The following is a 17,803-nucleotide window of genomic DNA, read 5'->3' on the forward strand; positions in this document are numbered from 1 at the left end:
CTGTGAAAGGGACCTGGATAAGAGTATTTACAGTTATTCCAGAATGAAAGAGACAACTTAGATTTGGAGTAACTTCAAAGATAGTTTTAGATAATTCAGAGCACCATTAGTGAAAATGCATAGTAATAAATTAAGGATGACCCAGACTTGGAAAATAGAAATAGGTGGACATTAGCTTTGAAGAGAAAAAAGAGGAAACTCCTGCCTTAAACCTAAAGATTCCGGGGAAGACAAGAGGGTACATGCAGGTGTAGGTGATTTGGGGGTGGGGTAGAAGTTCCATTCCAGATTTTTCATTTTTGTTTAAATTGGTGTGGGGTTGAGTTATCTGCTGAGAGGTCAGTAACAGTGGTTTTGATTATGAGGTAGATTACTGGGGCCAGAGCAATAGCACAACAGGAGGGCATTTGCCTTGTATGTGGCTGACCCAGGACAGATCCCCGTACGGAGTGATTTCCGAGTGCATAGCCAGGAGTAGCCCTGAGTGTCACCAGTTGTGGCCCCAAAACCAAAAAAATAAAATAAAATAAATAGTAGATTACTTGAAGGCATTTTTTTTTCTCTTTCCTTTTTTCTTTTTTTGTTTTTGGGCCACACCCAGCAATGCTCTGCACTCAGAAATCGCTCTTGGCAGGCTTGGGGGACTATATGGGATGCCAGAGATCAAACTCAGGTCTGTCCCAGGTCATCAGTATGCAAGGCAAACATCCTACCACTGTACTATCACTTCAGTCCTGGCATTACTCATTTTCATCTTTTTTTCATATATGGTTTATCTTTTAAATCTATAAAGCCTTTTAGCTGTATGCTGTTTCATTGGTGACTTATTAAAAAACAATTTTATCGGGCCCGGAGAGATAGCACAGCAGTGTTTGCCTTGCAAGCATCTGATCCAGGACCTAAGGTGGTTGGTTCGAATCCCGGTGTCCCATATGGTCCCCCGTGCCTGCCAGGAGCTATTTCTGAGCAGACAGCCAGGAGTAACCCCTGAGCAATGCCGGGTGTGGCCCAAAAACAAAAACAAAACAAAAACAATTTTATAGATGTATTTATAAAAGGGGGAGATTGGATATGGCTCAGTGGTACAGTGTGTGTTTTATGTATATGAAACCTGACTTTGAGCCCCAAGACCACAAAACTTTTCCCAAAGGAAAAATGATACTGTATCATCATGCGCATGTGTCATACCCAGTGATGTTCAGGGGTTACTCCTGGCTATGCACTCAGAAATTGCTCCTGGCTTGGGGGTCATATGGGACGCTGGGGGATTGAACCACTGCCTGTCCTAGGTCAGCCGCGTGCAAAGCAGATGCCCTACTGCTGCACTACTGCTACCCTAGGATCTCCTTTTTTTATGTTTTTGTTTTGGAACACATAGACAGTGCTTAGAGGTTACTTTACGACTTGTTGCTTTGGTATTGAATTACACCTATAGCATGCAAAGCATGTTCATTAGCACTTTGGCTTGTTTCCCAGGCCACTCCCTCGAGGTAGTTGACTCTTGTTTATAGTGGTCTTATTGTATAAGGCTTCTGTAGACTAACAATCCAGAACTACTAGACTTTTATAAATACAGGGCTAGGTTATTGGCAGCCTCAGATTTTAGAGCTGACCTGGATGTATGATTCTGTTTAAATACCATTGATATAATAGATATATTGTTGATTTCATAATCATTGAACTCAGTTAACAGCACTGGGACTTATTCTTTTGTAAGATACATCATGGCTTACTTCCACTTAGGAACAGTAGCCAGCAAGCACTTCAACCTTATACTTAATCATTTTAAACAGCATAGTCAAAATTAAAAAGTACAAGTTTTTAAGAAAAATAACAAAAGTTGGGCCGGGCGGTGGCGCTAGAGGTAAGGTGCCTGCCTTGCCTGCGCTAGCCTAGGACGGACCGTGGTTCGATCCCCCGGTGTCCCATATGGTCCCCCAAGCCAGGAACGACTTCTGAGCGCATAGCCAAGAGTAACCCCTGAGCGTCACCGGGTGTGGCCCAAAAGCCAAAAAAAGAAAAATAACAAAAGTGGCCATAGCAATAGTGCAGTAGGTAGGACATTTGCCATGCACATGGACAATCTAGTTCTATCCTCAACTTTCCATATGGTCCCCTAGGTCCAGCAAGACATTTCTGAGTACAGATCAGGAGTTAATACCTATGCACAGCTGTGTGAGCTCCACAGAAATAAAGAAACATGGCAAAAAATACCCATACTTGTGTATAGTATCAGTTGTTAATAAGGCAGGCAGGTCTTCAACAGGGACTGTTCAAACAAATAATTCGCTGTTCTGTGCATGTTCACAAATGGAGTTGGAAATAAACTTTATTAAATATGTAAATTCACAGTGAGAATCTTACTAGTGAGGTTTAACTATGCCTGGTATAAAAAATAAGAACATGCAGACTAGAGAGACTGTACAATGGGTAAGGTGCTTGCAGTTGACCTAGGTTTGATCCACGGCATCCCATATGGTCCCTTGAGCACCAACAGAAGTGATTCCTGAGTGCAGAGCCAGGAGTAACCTTGAGTGTGGCCCCAAAACAATAAAATTAAAAAATCTTCTGGAAGAAGCCTGTGTTCTCTCTTAAGGCTATATTTCTCCTTTTCTCTCCTCAAACTTCTCTAAATTTCTCTTAAGGTTTTTGGTTTTTGGGTCACACCCGGCGGCACTCAGGAATTACTTTTGGCTCTGTGCTCAGAAGTCTCTCCTGGCAGGCTCAGGGGACCATATGGGATGCCAGGATTCGAACCAGGGTCCATTCCTGGTCGACCGCTATAAGGCAAACACACCCTGCCGCTGTGCTATTGCTCTGGCCCTACACTTCTCTAAATTTCTTTCAGTAAAACTATTTTGCTTTGAGACCGGAGAGATAGCATGGAGGTAAGGTGTTTGCCTTGCATGCAGAAGGTCGGTGGTTTGAATCCCGGCATCCCATATGGTCCCTGAGCCTGCCAGGGGTGATTTCCGAGCGTAGAGCCAGGAGGAACCCCTGAGCGCTGCCAGGTGTGACCCAAAAAACAAAAACCAAACAATTTTTGCTTCATTAAGATTTCTTTTTTTTTTTTTTTTTTTTTTTTTTTTTAAGAAAAAGGTCCACAGAGATAACTCAAGGAAAGACTGCACATGCTGGAGACCTGACTGGGGTCAGTCCCCAGTACTGCATGATTGTCTTTCTGACTACTACTAGGAATGATCCCATCCATACCCAACCATAATTAGAAAATTTTTAAGTATTCACTGATTGAATGAGATTCCCAAAAAATGGGGAAAATTTTGAGTCTTAGGGAGTTAAAGAAATATTGGGACATTTTGTGTATTTAATTTTCAAATACTTTTAATAAAGCTCTCAACTCACACTGACTAACATGATCTTATAAAAAAAGCCAAGTCATTTTGTATTTATTCTCTCCTATGAGGTTTAGTCTTAAAATTGGTCTTTTTTTTTTTTTTTTTTTGGTTTTTGGGTCACACCCGGCGTTGCTCAGGGGTTACTCCTGGCTGTCTGCTCAGAAATAGCTCCTGGCAGGCACGGGGGACCATATGGGACACCGGGATTCGAACCAACCACCTTTGGTCCTGGATCGGCTGCTTGCAAGGCAAACGCCGCTGTGCTGTCTCTCCGGGCCCAGGCATTTTTCTATATAGGATTCTTTGTGTGGAAAAAATCAAGTATAGGAAATTAGTTTTCTTGTGGAATAGTTATTTTCTTTGTCTTTTTGGTTTTTGTTTGTTTGTTTGTTTGTATTTGTTTTGATTTTGGGGCCACAACTGTTGGTATTCAAAGTTTACTCCTTACTCTGTGCTCAAGAATCACCCCATGGTTTGGCTCAGTGGATGATATGGGATGCCAGGTCAACTGTGTTTACCTCTGGCCCCCTGATTATATTTTAAGATTTCATATGTAAACAATTACCTTTTTTTTAATTGTTTTTGTGTGTGTGTGTGTGTGTGTGTTTTTGTTTGTTTTGTTTTGTTTTGTTTTTGGACCATACCCAGTGGCTCTCAGGGTTACTGCTGGCTCTGCACTCAGAAATCGCTCCTGCCAGACTCAAGGGAACATATGGAATGCCAGGAATTGAACCAGGGTCTGTCCTGAGTCGTCTTCATACAAGACAAATGCCTTACCACTGTGCTATCAATATCTCTGGCCCCTTAAACAATTATCTTCTATAGTAATCTAATCCGGTTATAGAATGAATGCATAGTTGAATTATGTTTAAATTGTATTAAATTGAGTGTCTTAAATTTCTCAATATTATAGTAAAACTTGATTGAATCTCTTCATTGACTTAGCATATTGCTTTTATTAAAATAGGTTCCTGACATGGCTGGTTATCCTCACATCCGTTATATTTCATCAGGATTGGATGGAACATCATTCAGAGGTCCTTTCAGAGGCAATTTTGAGGTATATGATAAATGATTGAAAATAATGTACCAGAGTATATTTAGTACAGAGAATGTCTACTAATATTTTCAACTGTGTAGGATTGTTGCAGTGCCTGGAGATCATCAGGCAATAAAAAATTTGAATTTCTGATATGATTTCTGGAGGTTTATGGAAAGATTTATAGTTAATAGAATCTTAGTAGCTCACCTTAGTTTGATTGCCTGCACCACAGGAGTAATTCCTGGGTGTGGGGCCCATGCAGAAACAACAAAAACAATAAAAAGTGGGGAGGGGAGAGTAGAGTGATAGTACAGTAAGTAAGGTCCTTGATTTGTATGTACCTGACCCTGTTTGAGCACAAAACCAACAGTAAGCCCTGATCACTGCTGAGTGTGGCCCCCAAAAAACCCCAACGTATTTTTAAAAATTAATTTTAAGGGGGCCGGAGAGATAGCATGGAGGTAAGGCGTTTGTCTTTCATGCAGAAGGATGGTGGTTTAAATCCTGGCATCCCATATGGTCCCTTGTGCCTGCCAGGGGCAATTTCTGAGCGTAGAGCCAGGAGTAATGCCCGAGCATTGCAGGGTGTGACCCAAAAACCAAAAAAAAAAAAAAAAATTAATCTTAGGATCAGAAATTACCCATGTAACCTGTTCATGGTAATAAGGGTGCTGTCAATAGCAGCGGAGTGCAACACTTTGGACAAGAACTGGGTGCTGAAAGGAATTAAAATGATGCCCATGATACCCCTTCAGTAACAATATTACAAACCACAGTGTCTAAAAAAGGGGTGGAAAACTGGAGCAGTAGCACAGCAGGTAGGGCATTTGCCTTGAATGCAGCTGACCCAGGTTTGATCCCTGGCATCCCCTATGGTCCCCCAAGCCTGCCAGGAGTATTTTATTTTCTTTTTCTTTTGTTTTCATTTGATTTTTGGGCCACACTGGCAGCTCAGGGATTACTCCTGGCTCTGCGCTCAGAAATTGCTCCTGGAGGCTCATGGGACCATATGAAATGCTGTGGATTGAACCTGGGTTTGTCCTGGGTCAGCCATGCAAGACAAACTCCTTACCTGCTGTGCTATTATCACTCCAGCCCCCACTAGGAATAATCTCTGAGCACAGAGCCAGGAGTAATGCCTGTGTACTGCCAGGTTGGCCCCCAAACCAAAAAATAAATAAGTCAATGAAAGAGAGACATAGGGAGGGAGGGAGGGAAAGAGAGAGAGACAGACAGACACAGTCAGAGACAGAGAGAGAGGAGAGAGAGGTGGGGGAGAGGGTGGGAGAGAGAATGAGAATGAGTGAATCTGCTGTAGAGGGAAGGCGTAATGAAAACTGGGGATATTTACAGTGGAAAATGTACACTGGTGAAGGTAAGGATGTTTGACTTTGTATGACTAAAACTCAAGCCTGAACAATTTTCTTACTGTCTCACATTGAATCAGTTAAAGCATTTATTTAATGAAAAAAGAAAAAAGTTAGCCATGCATGTAAAATAAAATAACTAGGAGCCAGAAAGATAGTACAGCAAGTAGGGCACTTGGCTCGGATGTGGACAACCTGGGTTCAATCCCCAGCACCCTGTATGGTTCCCCAAATTTTTGAGTGCAGACCCAGGAGAAAGCCTTGAGAATGTGCAGCCAGATGTGCCCCCAAAACAAAAATATAAATAATAGTAAATTCTGGGGTTATAGCTCAGTGGGAGAGCACAGCCTCACTTGTATGTGGTTCCATCTCTGGCATGCGGTGGGCCCTGGGCTCAATCTCCCAACACCACATAGCTTCCAGCTGTAGTACTACTGGTGACCCACCAACACCACCCAGCAAATGTAAAGTTTTTTTATCTAAAAATTATGCTATTAAATGGCTTTAAGTTAAAGCTCTTACTAAACCTAATTTTTATAAAGTTTTTTTTTTTTCTTTTTTGGTTTTTGGGCCACACCTGGCTGTGCTTTGGGGTTACTCCTGGCTCTGTGCTTAGAAATTGCTCCTGGCTCTGGGGACTGTATGAGATACCAGGAATTGGATCCAGGTCCATCCCAGGACAACTTCATGCAAGTCAAATGCCTGTGCTATGGCTCCCGCCCCTTTAGAAAGTTTTCTGAAGAAAAACCTGAGAAATGTTACAGTGGGTGGGGCATTTGCCTTGCTTGCAGCCAACCTACCATCCTACATGGTCCCCCAAACCCAACAGGAGTGATTCCTGAGTGCAGAGCAAAGCCTGCGCATCTTTAGGCAGATGAACACACACACACACACACACACACACACACGCACACACGCACACGCACACACATGCACACGCACGCACGCATGCACACAGATGACCACACACACACACAAGCAGATAACCCCCCCCCCACACACACACCGAAAAAAAAACCCACCTCAAAAAAGAAATAGTAATTATTGGCCAAAGGGATAGTACAGCAGATAAGGAACTTACACACACACACACACACACACACACACTCACACACACACAAAGGGATAGTACAGCAGATAAGGAACTTACACACACACACACACACTCACACACACACACACACACACACTCACACACTCACACACTCACACACACACAAAGGGATAGTACAGCAGATAAGGAACTTACACACACACACACACACACACTCACACACACACACAAAGGGATAGTACAGCAGATAAGGAACTTACACACACACACACTCACACACACACACTCACACACACACAAAGGGATAGTACAGCAGATAAGGAACTTATACACACACACACACACACACACACACACACGAAAACCCCACACACACACACACAAAGGGATAGTACAGCAGATAAGGAACTTACACACACACACACACACACACACACACACACACACACACACACGAAAAAAAACCCACCTCAAAAAAGAAATAGTAATTATTGGCCAAAGGGATAGTACAGCAGATAAGGAACTTACCTGTCATGCAGTCCATTCAGGTTTAATTCCTGTTATAACATATGGTCCCCAAGCACAGAGTCAAGGGTAAACCCTAATTAGGCACAGCCAGGTAAGCCCCCAAACCTACCAAATAAACATCCATATGCATAAATAGTCACTCATTTCTACAAAGTATCTTTTTGACCACTATATTTACTATGAAATTTTATTATTTTTTTGTTTTGTTTTGTTTTTAAATAATTTTTATTTTTACCAAAGTGGATTACAAATCTTTCACAGTTATATTTTAGGTACATAGTAATATTGAATCAGGGGCATTCCCACCACCAATGTTGTCCTCCCACCAGCCCCGTTCCCAGCATGTATCCCATATCTCCCTCCTTTGCCCCCCAGGCTGCTAGTATAAGTGGTCCCCTCTGTGTCTAGCTTGTTATAGATTGGGTATCGATTCTATTATCGGTGGCTCTGGATTTGTTGTTTATATCTGATCATTTTTTATTTCTACTCATTGTTCATATGACTGTTCGGTCTTGGTACCCTCTCATTATTTCCCCCTCAATAATGAGGCAGAACAAGATGATTCAAGTTATGTGGTTCTGTTTGAAGGAATAAAAAAGGGGTGGGGGGGACAAGAGTTCCTTTCTCTCCACATCGCCGCCAACACTGCTTGTTCTCATTCTTTGTGATGTGTGCCAATCTCTGGGGTTTGAGGTGGTACCTCATAGTTGTTTTGATTTGCATCTCCCTGATGATTAGTGATGTGGAGCATTTTTTCATGTACCCTTTGGCCATTTGTATTTCTTCTTTATCAAAGTGTCTGTCCATTTCTTCTCCCCATTTTTTGATGGGATTAGATGTTTTTTTTCTTGTAGAGTACTGTCAGTGCCTTGTAAATTTTGGAGGTTAGCCCCTTATCTGATGGGTATTGGGTGAATAGTTTCTCCCACTCAGTGGGTGGCTCTTGTATCCTGGGCACTATTTCCTTTGAGGTGCAGAAGCTTCTCAGCTTAATATATTCTCATCTGTTAATCTCTGCTTTCACTTGTTTGGAAAGTGCAGTTTCCTACGTGTTGTTCTATATATCTTATGGTATCAGGTCTGAACTCTTATCCACTGGTGGTGGGAATGCTGTCTAGTTCCACCTTTCTAGAAAGCGATATGTAGATACTTTCAAAAACTGGAAATGAGATCCCATACAATCCAGCTATACCACTCCTAGGAATATACCCTAAGAACACAAAAATACAATACAAAAATCCTTTCCTTACACCTATATTCATTGCAGCACTATTTACCATAGCAAGACTCTGGAAACAACCAAGATGCCCCTCAACAGATGAATGGCTAAAGAAACTGTGGTACATATACACAATGGAATATTATACAGCCATCAGGAGAGATGAAGTCATGAAATTTTCCTATACATGAATGGACATGGAATCTATTATGCTGAGTGAAATAAGTCAGAGAGAGAGAGAAAGATGCAGAATGGTCTCACTCATCTATGGGTTTTAAGGAAAATGAAAGACATTCTTGCAATAATTTCAGAGACAAAAGAGGAGGGCTGGAAGTTACAGCCCACTTCATGAACCTCACCACAAAGAGTGATGAGTTTAGAGAAATAACTACATTACGAATTATCCTAACAATGAGAATGTATGAGGGAAATAAAAAGCCTGTCTAGAGTACAGGCGGGGTCAGGGTGGAGAGGAGAGAGATTTGGGACGTTGGTGGTGGGAATGTTGCACCGGTGATGGAGGGTGTCCTCTTATATGACTGAAACCCAGCCACAATCATGTTTGTAACCAAGGTGTTTAAATATAATATATTATACTAAAAAAGCGGGGGGAGGGGGGGATGACAAAAATCAAACTAGCAAAAAAAAGGGAGGAGTCTTTCTAGAGGCTATAAATATCAATTTAAGAGAAGGGAAAAAGGAAGAAAAACATAACACTAATACAGGAAAAAAAAAACAGACAACTTGAAAAGCACCACAGCAATAAAGACAACAGCTAAACATTAACCATGGTCCCGAAATAAAAACAAAACAAAGCAAAAACAAGCAACAACAACAAAAAATTAATTTGTTCTCTTTTTTTCGCATAGGCACAGTAAATATTGGGGAAATTAGAAAGGGAAAATTTATTGTTTTTACAATTAAGATTGTGCTGCTATAGGGGATAATCATTCTTGTGTGTAATACTAGTTATTGTTGACTTTTAGGAATTGATTCATTTAGAAGAAAGATTAGGAAATGTTAACCGTGGAGCATCACAGGGGACAATTGAAAGATGTACATACCCACACAAATACAAAAAGGTAAGAGTTTACACTGATACCTCCAGATTAATATTACTGATCTATAAAATTTTATGTTTTGGATCTTGAGCTTGTAGAATCGCCCAAGTATATTATAATTAAAATAATACATAAAAGTTAGGAAGTACAGGGCCGGAGAGATAGCATGGAGGTAGTGAGTTTGCCTTGCATGCAGAAGGACGGTGGTTCGAATATCGGCATCCCATATTTCTGAGTGATTTCTGAGCCTAGAGCCAGGAATAACCTGAGAGCTGCCAGGTGTGACCCAAAAACAAAAAAACAAAAACAAAAAAAAAGAGTTAGGAAGTACAAAAATGGTACTCAGAAAGATTTTTTTCTGCTGGTCCCTTTTCTTCCTTGTGAAAAATTATGGATAAGGATTTTTTAGGTTATATATATATATATATATATATATATATATATATATATTTTTTTTTATTTTTTTTTTTTTTTTTTTTTTTTGGTTTTTGGTTTTTGGGTCACACCCGGCGGTGCTCAGGGGTTACTCCTGGCTGTCTGCTCAGAAATAGCTCCTGGCAGGCACGGGGGACCATATGGGATGCTGGGATTCGAACCAACCACCTTTGGTCCTGGATCGGCTGCTTGCAAGGCAAACACCGCTGTGCTATCTCTCTGGGCCCAAAGAAACATTCTTTTTTTTTTTTGGTTTTTGGGCCACACCCATTTGACGCTCAGGGGTTACTCCTGGCTATACGCTCAGAAATTGCCCCTGGCTTGGGGTGACCATATGGGACGCCGGGGGATCGAACCGCTGTCCGTCCTATGGTAGCGCTTGCAAGGCAGACACCTTACCTCTAGCGCCACCTTCCCGGCCCCGGTAATATATTTTTATGCAAGTATTTTTATGCATTTATGATCTGTGTACTTTTTTATTCCACTTTGAAAATAATCACTGAGGCTAGAGATAATTTGTGGATTAAGTCACTTGTCTTGCGCTTTGTTTTTAATCTCTGGCACCACACATAGTCTCCCAAGCACAACAAAAGGTTAGTCCTGAGCACAGAGCCAGGAATAGGTCCTGAGCACTGCTGGGTATTTTTCCCTAAAACCAAACACACAAGCCAAAGTTCACGATTCCATACAGTCTTGCATATTTTCTTTTGTTCTCCATCAACACCTATGGATAATCTACAATCTTTTGTCATTTTAATGATTTTCATTAATTGAATCATTTTTTTTTAATTTTGTTTTTAATTTTAATTTACTTTTTACTTTTTGGTTTTTGGGCCACACTTGGCAGTGTTCAGGAATTACTCCTGGCTCTGTGCTCAGAAATCGCTCCTGACAGGCTCGGGGGACCGTATGGGATGCGGGGAATTGAACCCCAATTAGTCCTGGGTCGGCCTTGTGCAAGGCAAACATCCCACCACTGTGCAATATCTCTGGCCCCATGTCATTTATTTTAATAGGCTTTAGTTGATCAACATTTCTTGTATTCTTTTCTCAATTCTGGAATATGTTAAGATATGTTATCAACCATATATATGGTATTATATTTAAAAGTTGGGGGTATGTTAAATGTGTTATATGTAAAATATAAAGTGTGCTACAATCAAAATTTTAACCTGTTTTCTAAGATTAGATTCAATAATATTACCAGTAAATTTTAAGTCCTTTCACCATCTAAGCTAAATACTATTATTAGCATTAATTTATTTGATTATTGTTTGAAATGTTAGTGAAATAAAGTATATTTAGCTATGTTTATGATAGGACAGAATAGTTTATTGTGTATCATTTTAGCTGTGGATTAAGTAAATTTTAAGCTAACTTCTGTTACATAAAATTTTTGATTCTGATTATATATTAAGATGCTATTTATTTGATATGAAGCTCACCACAAAGAGTGGTGAGTGCACTTAGAGAAATAACTACATTAACAATTACCATAACAATGTTAATGAGTGAGAGAAGTAGAATGCCTGTCTTGAAATTAGGAAGGGGGTTGGGGAAGTAGGGAGATGGGGGGCATTGGTGGTGGGAATGTTGCACTGGTGAAGGGAGGGTGTTCTTTTTTATGACTGAAACCCAACTACAATCATGTTGTGTTTAAATAAAGATATTATTAAAAAATTAAAAAAAGTTTAAAAAGATACTACCTATTTGAAGGTAGTTATTTAATTTTTTCCATTAAGTTATGATTGCTATACCTGGGAGTAAATTGTGGGTAAATGTTTTGCTTTGTTTTTCAAATAAATGCAGACTTTACTCAGTTGTTCAATAATGTCATCTCTACTAATAAGGTAACAACTGATTGGTTCTCACAGAGGAAACTGCACTGCAAACAAGATGGGGAAGAAGGGACTGAGGAAGACACAGAGGAAAAATGTACTATCTGTTTGTCTATTTTAGAGGAAGGTGAAGATGTGAGGTAACTAGACATTATATCCAAAACTATACAAGAGATTTTTATTTGAAAGTGGGTTAGAAACTAAAAGATTTTTCCTAGTGTATACTGTTGTTAGTCTCTGACATGTAGAATTGCCTTCTTATAATGAGTAAAATAATAGAAAGATTCAGATCTCTTTAATGCCAGAAAAAGGATATATAGATGGAATAAAGTTTATTCACTTTTAGGGTCCCACCAAGTCTTAACTAGGAAAATTTTATGGCCATAATTATCTTCTATAAAGTCTTATAGAAAAGAATATTTGAGGGGCTGCGGAGGAGAGGATATTGACATTTTACTTAATATATTGTCAAAGAGTTTCGAGGTCAGAGTGATGGTACATCAGGTAAGACACTTGCCTTGCACACATCGGACCTGGGTTTGATCCCCTGCCTCATATGGTCCTTGAACCTACCAGGAGTGATGCCTGAGTACAACTGGATGCCCACCCCCAGATACACATATTTATATTGTTCAAAGTTTAAAAGGGATCTTGATTAGCTCAGTGGAATTTATTTATAAATTATAAGTAATATAACAGAATATATTATGACTTAGTTTATCCTGAAATTATCAATTTTGTCTTCTTTTATTTGTGGTCTATAAAATGTTATTAAGTTTTAATTTCAGACATGAGCACCTTTAGTTTTTTTTTGTTTTGTTTTGTTTTTTTGTGTTGTTTTTGGGGTCACACCCGGCAGTGCTCAGGGGTTATTCCTGGTTCCATGCTCAGAAATTGCTCCTGGCAGGCACGGGGGACCATGTGGGGCGCCGGAATTCGAACCAATGAACTCCTGCATGAAGGGCAAATGCCTTACCTCCATGCTATCTCTCTGGCCCCATAGTTTATTTTCTAATAAAACCCAGTGTTAAATGAAACAGCATCTGTGATTATGTATAATGGAACCACATGGTACTTTTGTGTTACTTTAATTTCTAAGGATGACTATACACTTATGCATTTGGAAGAAGAAACAGTTTCTAATACAGTGCATTTACAAGGTTATTTGAACATTATATTTCCAGTGAAAGTCTATAAAGATGTAAATTATTTTTATACTATTACTGAACTATTCAAGGTTTCATTGGAACATCCTAGATACTGTTTTTACAGCTTTGATACCTGCTTTATTGGAATTTAAAGGGTTTATTTTCAAACCAATAGCTATTGACATGGGTTAAGATGCTGAAGAGATAGTACAACAAATAGGAGTACTTAACTTGCATGCAGCTGATCCAGATTCAATCCTTATATATGGTTCCCTGAGCACTGTCAAGAATGAGTCTATCGCTAATTGTGACCCCTCCCAAACCAGCCAAACATTTAAAAAATAGTGATTGATTAAAGCAAAAATAGATTCTTTAGTTAGTAATTTTTTTTGTTTGTTTGTTTTTGGGCCACACCCAGCAGTGCTCAGGGGTTACTCCTGGCTGTCTGCTCAGAAATAGCTCCTGGCAGGCACGGGGGACCATATGGGACACCGGGATTCGAACCAACCACCTTGGGTCCTGGATTGGCTGTTTGCGAGGCAAACGCCGCTGTGCTATCTCTCCGGCCCCTAGTTAGTAACTTTTTAAAACATTATTTTAGGTGTGGGGTGGTGGATTCCCAGGTAGTACACAAAGAGCTCTGGGGTGATTCTCAGCTAATTGGCTTGGTGGTTTAATATGAAGGTCTAGGGATACAGTAATGATCAGGCTCTGTGGTACCAGGGTTTACCTAGGCCACTCTGGTGCTACTGGGGCCCTGTAAGCTACATCCAGCAGTGCTCCATAGGACTGGATGATATAAAGGATTGACCTAGAGGTGGTTGCATACAAGACTTTGGATTTTTTCTGGCCCCATAGCATCTTATAAAGGGGTAGCATATATTACAAAGCTATAAAAATGATATACCATTGCTAACACATCATTTATGTACTTAAAAGAATTTCTTTTTAGAATTTGTTAGTCTAACATGGGTGCTCTATATTTACGGCATCACATAACATTGAGAGATTAAGATGAAATTGCACTTTGGGGCGGGGGCTCCAGAGATAATCATTATGTTGGAGCACTAAACTTGCATGTGCGACTTCTCAGGTTTTATCACTTTGACCTTCTGTTCTCAAAGCACTGCCAAAAGTAGCCCTTGAACACTGCTGGGGAGCCCCTCTCCAAATTGTATTTGTATTATTGTATACCAGGAAGCATAGGGCCAATTGCAGTCTATGATGAATTATCAACAGAACTAGAATAACTGCCAATGTACTCCTCATTCCTACAGTTTGTAAGAATAGAGTTTATGGGTGTTGGAGCAGTTTGCATGCGTTTCCACAATGGTTGATCCTCAGCATCCTATACGGTCCCCTGAGCTGGTGCTAGTTTTTTAGTGCAGAGCCAGGAGTATTCATAGGCTATCATTGGGTATAGCCCCAAAACACCAACAACCCCCTTACAGCAAACAAAAACAAAACCATGGAGCTAATTTAATTAGATTTCATAGCTATGTAAAAGATGGGGGCCGGAGAGATAGCATGGAGGTAAGGCGTTTGCCTTTCATGCAGGAGGTCATCGGTTCGAATCCCGGCGCCCCATATGGTCCCCTGTGCCTGCCAGGAGCAATTTCTGAGCCTGGAGCCAGGAATAACCCCTGAGCACTGCCAGGTGTGACTCAAAAACCAAAAAAAAAAAAAAAAAAAAAGATGTGGTCATTTATACATTTTATTGCTAAGAGTGCTTATGTTTAGCATAGGCTTAATTCATTAGAGAGGTTAATTATTTCTATGAAGAGAATAAACAATTTAAAACACTTTTGTTTTAATATGCTCTAAAGCACTCCTGAATTATTGTACATACCATTTGGCTAGAAAGCTATCTACTTCCAGTCCCATCAAATTAATGCTTTCTTGTTTTGTTTGTTTGCTTGTAGGCGCCTTCCCTGTATGCACCTTTTCCACCAAGTGTGTGTTGACCAGTGGTTGATCACCAATAAGAAGTGCCCCATATGTAGAGTGGACATTGAGGCCCAGCTGCCCAGTGAAAGTTGACACCATGTTTCAGAACACTTCCCCTCCCTCTCTCTCATTCCCATCCTCTGGTACTGCAGTCAACCAAAGATGGCATGACTTACCTGCGCAGATTTGGAAGCCTGGAACTTCGAGTGCTGGCTCTGCTATATGGTACAACTAATGCTAGATCTACAGTTTATGTATACAGTTGATTTTGATGTATTTATAAAAGCTTTTTTTTTTTTTTAGATTTGACATTTTTCCTGTATCATTTTACTGTATTTTTGCATGGTTCCTTGTATTGCATTTCTTTGCACATATTATGGGCTTGTGACCCTAAACTTGCAGGCAAGATTAGCTGCTTTAGTAAGTAGGATTTTGTGGTCTTTTTGTTTTTTTACATAGTATCGGGACTTGAGAATTATGAATTTTTTAATCCATTACTAACCTTAATTTAATCAATCATGTGCTTCAGTTTAATGTATAAAGATCCTCTAGAAAAATGATAATATTGTGTATTAAGACATTCCTTAACTAGGACAAACTGGCTGCTGTATAACTACGATATGGATTTCTTGAGTTAAATACCATCCTTAATGCTGGGAACAGAATACAAACCATATTACAACAGATGCAGGTGATATTCTTATCACCAGAGTGATCAATAGAGATTTTCTTGGTGTCCTTTTCTTTTCTGCACAATGCAGATAGAGTGGAATATTAATATCATTCATGGAGACTGCTGTTCTGATTGTATTTATCTTTTTCTACATTGTTTAGAACTTTATTTCCCTGATTCGATTTTTGCTGCTGTGAAACAGCCCTGATGAACACTAATATTAATTTCAATTAGCTGGATTGTACATAATTGCAGATTTAACAAAAATTTTAGGGAAATTGAAGAAGACATGTAGAATTTTGTTTAGTCTTCTACTTAAGCACGCATAGTAAAGATATCTGCTTACATTAATTTTGTCAACACATTCAGTCAAGATTTAGAATTGCAGTCATTGGCAGGTATCTGCATTCATAGAACTTCTAAAATGTCCCAGGATCATTTTAAGGGATTTTTATTAGTTTAAAGATAAATAAAGTCAGCTGAATCTACATGTCTCTTGTTTTATTTCTCTTTAAACTTGAAAACAGTAAATCTGCAGAAACTGTGAGGCACAAATTATACTGTCAACCTACTGTTGTTCCTCTGGTTCTAGACTCCCACTTCATACATTACCAAGAGTCGATCACTGATTTAAATTTTTTAGTTTCTATATAGTTAAGATTACTGCATAATATAGAATATAAAGTAAGTTAATGTACTAACATTTCTCCTTTGGAGAAAGTTTTAATCCACTTCAGGATACATATTACCAGATACTTTCATATACAGGATAGCCGAATTTTATGTCTAATGTGCTTATACTATGCCCAGATTACAGTTGCATCCAGTCAGTGACATCACTGTCTGTATGTGGAAGACATGTTCCCATGGGTCATATGTGAAGATGTCAATAAGCTTGCATTAAGCCACCTGCTTTGTAAGTGGATTGATGAATAAATAACTTATATTTCTATTGTCTTTGTGTTTCATCACTAGTTTTTGTTTTTTAAACTCTACACTAGGGATTTTGCCATTGAAAATAGTGATATTGGGGTGGAGAGATAGCACAGTGATAGGGCATTTGTCCTGCATGCGGCCAACCGGGGACTGACCCCCGTTCGATTCCCAGCATCCCATATGGGTCCCCCAAGCCTGCCAGGAGCTATTTCTGAGCACAGAGCCAGAAGTAAACCTTGAGCACTGCCAGGTGTGGCCCAAAAACAAAAACAAAAAAAAAAAAGGAAAAAGGAAGAAGAAAATAGTGGGGGCTGGAGAGATAGCATGGAGGTAAGGCATTTGCTTTACATGCAGAAGGTCGGTGGTTCGAATCCCGGCATCCCATATGGTCTCCTGAGCTTGCCAGGAGCGATTTCTGAACATAGAGCCAGGAGTAGCTCCTGAGCACTGCCAGGTGTGACCCAAAAACAAAAAACAAAACAAAAAAAGAAAAAGAAAATAGTGATATCACTTAAGAGCACTTGCATAACTAGATGTTTGTTTCTTTAGTTAATTTGTCTTTTTGTGTTACTTAATCTTGCACTGTAGCAGTTTGTCAAGATAAACATGTTTCAACATATTTTTCATAAATGACCATGGACTAAGGTTGGAAAGATGGTCCAGTGGGTAGGGCATTTGCCACGCATGTGGCCAATCTGGGTTCAAGCTCTGGCATCCTGTTAGGTTCCCTGCATATTCCTGAGTACACAGCTAAGAATAATCTTTAAGCACTACGAGGTGTGCTCCAAAAGGAAAAGGAAGAAAGAAAGAAATTCAGATACAGGGCCAGAGAGATAAAGTATCTAAAGTAAATAAAGTGCTTGTCTGGCACAAAATTGCTTCACTTGACTCTGGTTCCATTCCGATACAGTCTCTTCACCACCTGCCCCCCCACACACACGAAAAACAAAAGAAAAATATAAAATTATTGTACTAGATGAATAATCTGCAGTAAACAATGGGGCAGAGGAAGAGAAAGTGCCACTGGCAAATCTGGGATTCATGTCTAGGAACTGAAGTAGTACATGGTCAATTCATATAATGGTGTTCTCTTCAAGTTCCTCCTGGAGACCAAAAGTATAAACGAGTTCTCTCTCTCTCTCTCTCTCTCTCTCTCTCTCTCTCTCTCTCTCTCTCTCTCTCTCTCTCTCTCTCTCTCT

General features: G+C 39.8%; 1 protein-coding gene across 5 annotated transcripts in view; it reads left to right on the forward strand.

Annotated features, from left to right (window-relative positions):
- Positions 1 to 16,625, forward strand: part of RNF111 (ring finger protein 111) — a 126,250-nt gene extending 109,625 nt beyond the window's left edge. For 3 of the 5 annotated variants that reach the window (XM_049773620.1, XM_049773622.1, XM_049773621.1), the window contains 4 exons: positions 4,324 to 4,416; positions 9,553 to 9,648; positions 11,913 to 12,040; positions 14,971 to 16,625. In XM_049773620.1, coding sequence (XP_049629577.1) covers positions 4,324 to 4,416; positions 9,553 to 9,648; positions 11,913 to 12,040; positions 14,971 to 15,088 — 435 coding nt within the window. In that variant the 3' untranslated portion in view covers positions 15,089 to 16,625. The remainder of the gene's footprint in view (positions 1 to 4,323; positions 4,417 to 9,552; positions 9,649 to 11,912; positions 12,041 to 14,970) is intronic. The other 2 variants (XM_049773623.1, XM_049773624.1) reach the window with 1 other exon arrangement.
- The last annotated feature ends 1,178 nt before the right edge of the window (positions 16,626 to 17,803 follow it).

Source organism: Suncus etruscus, chromosome 5, assembly GCF_024139225.1.
Source record: "Suncus etruscus isolate mSunEtr1 chromosome 5, mSunEtr1.pri.cur, whole genome shotgun sequence".
Classification (NCBI taxonomy): domain Eukaryota; kingdom Metazoa; phylum Chordata; class Mammalia; order Eulipotyphla; family Soricidae; genus Suncus; species Suncus etruscus.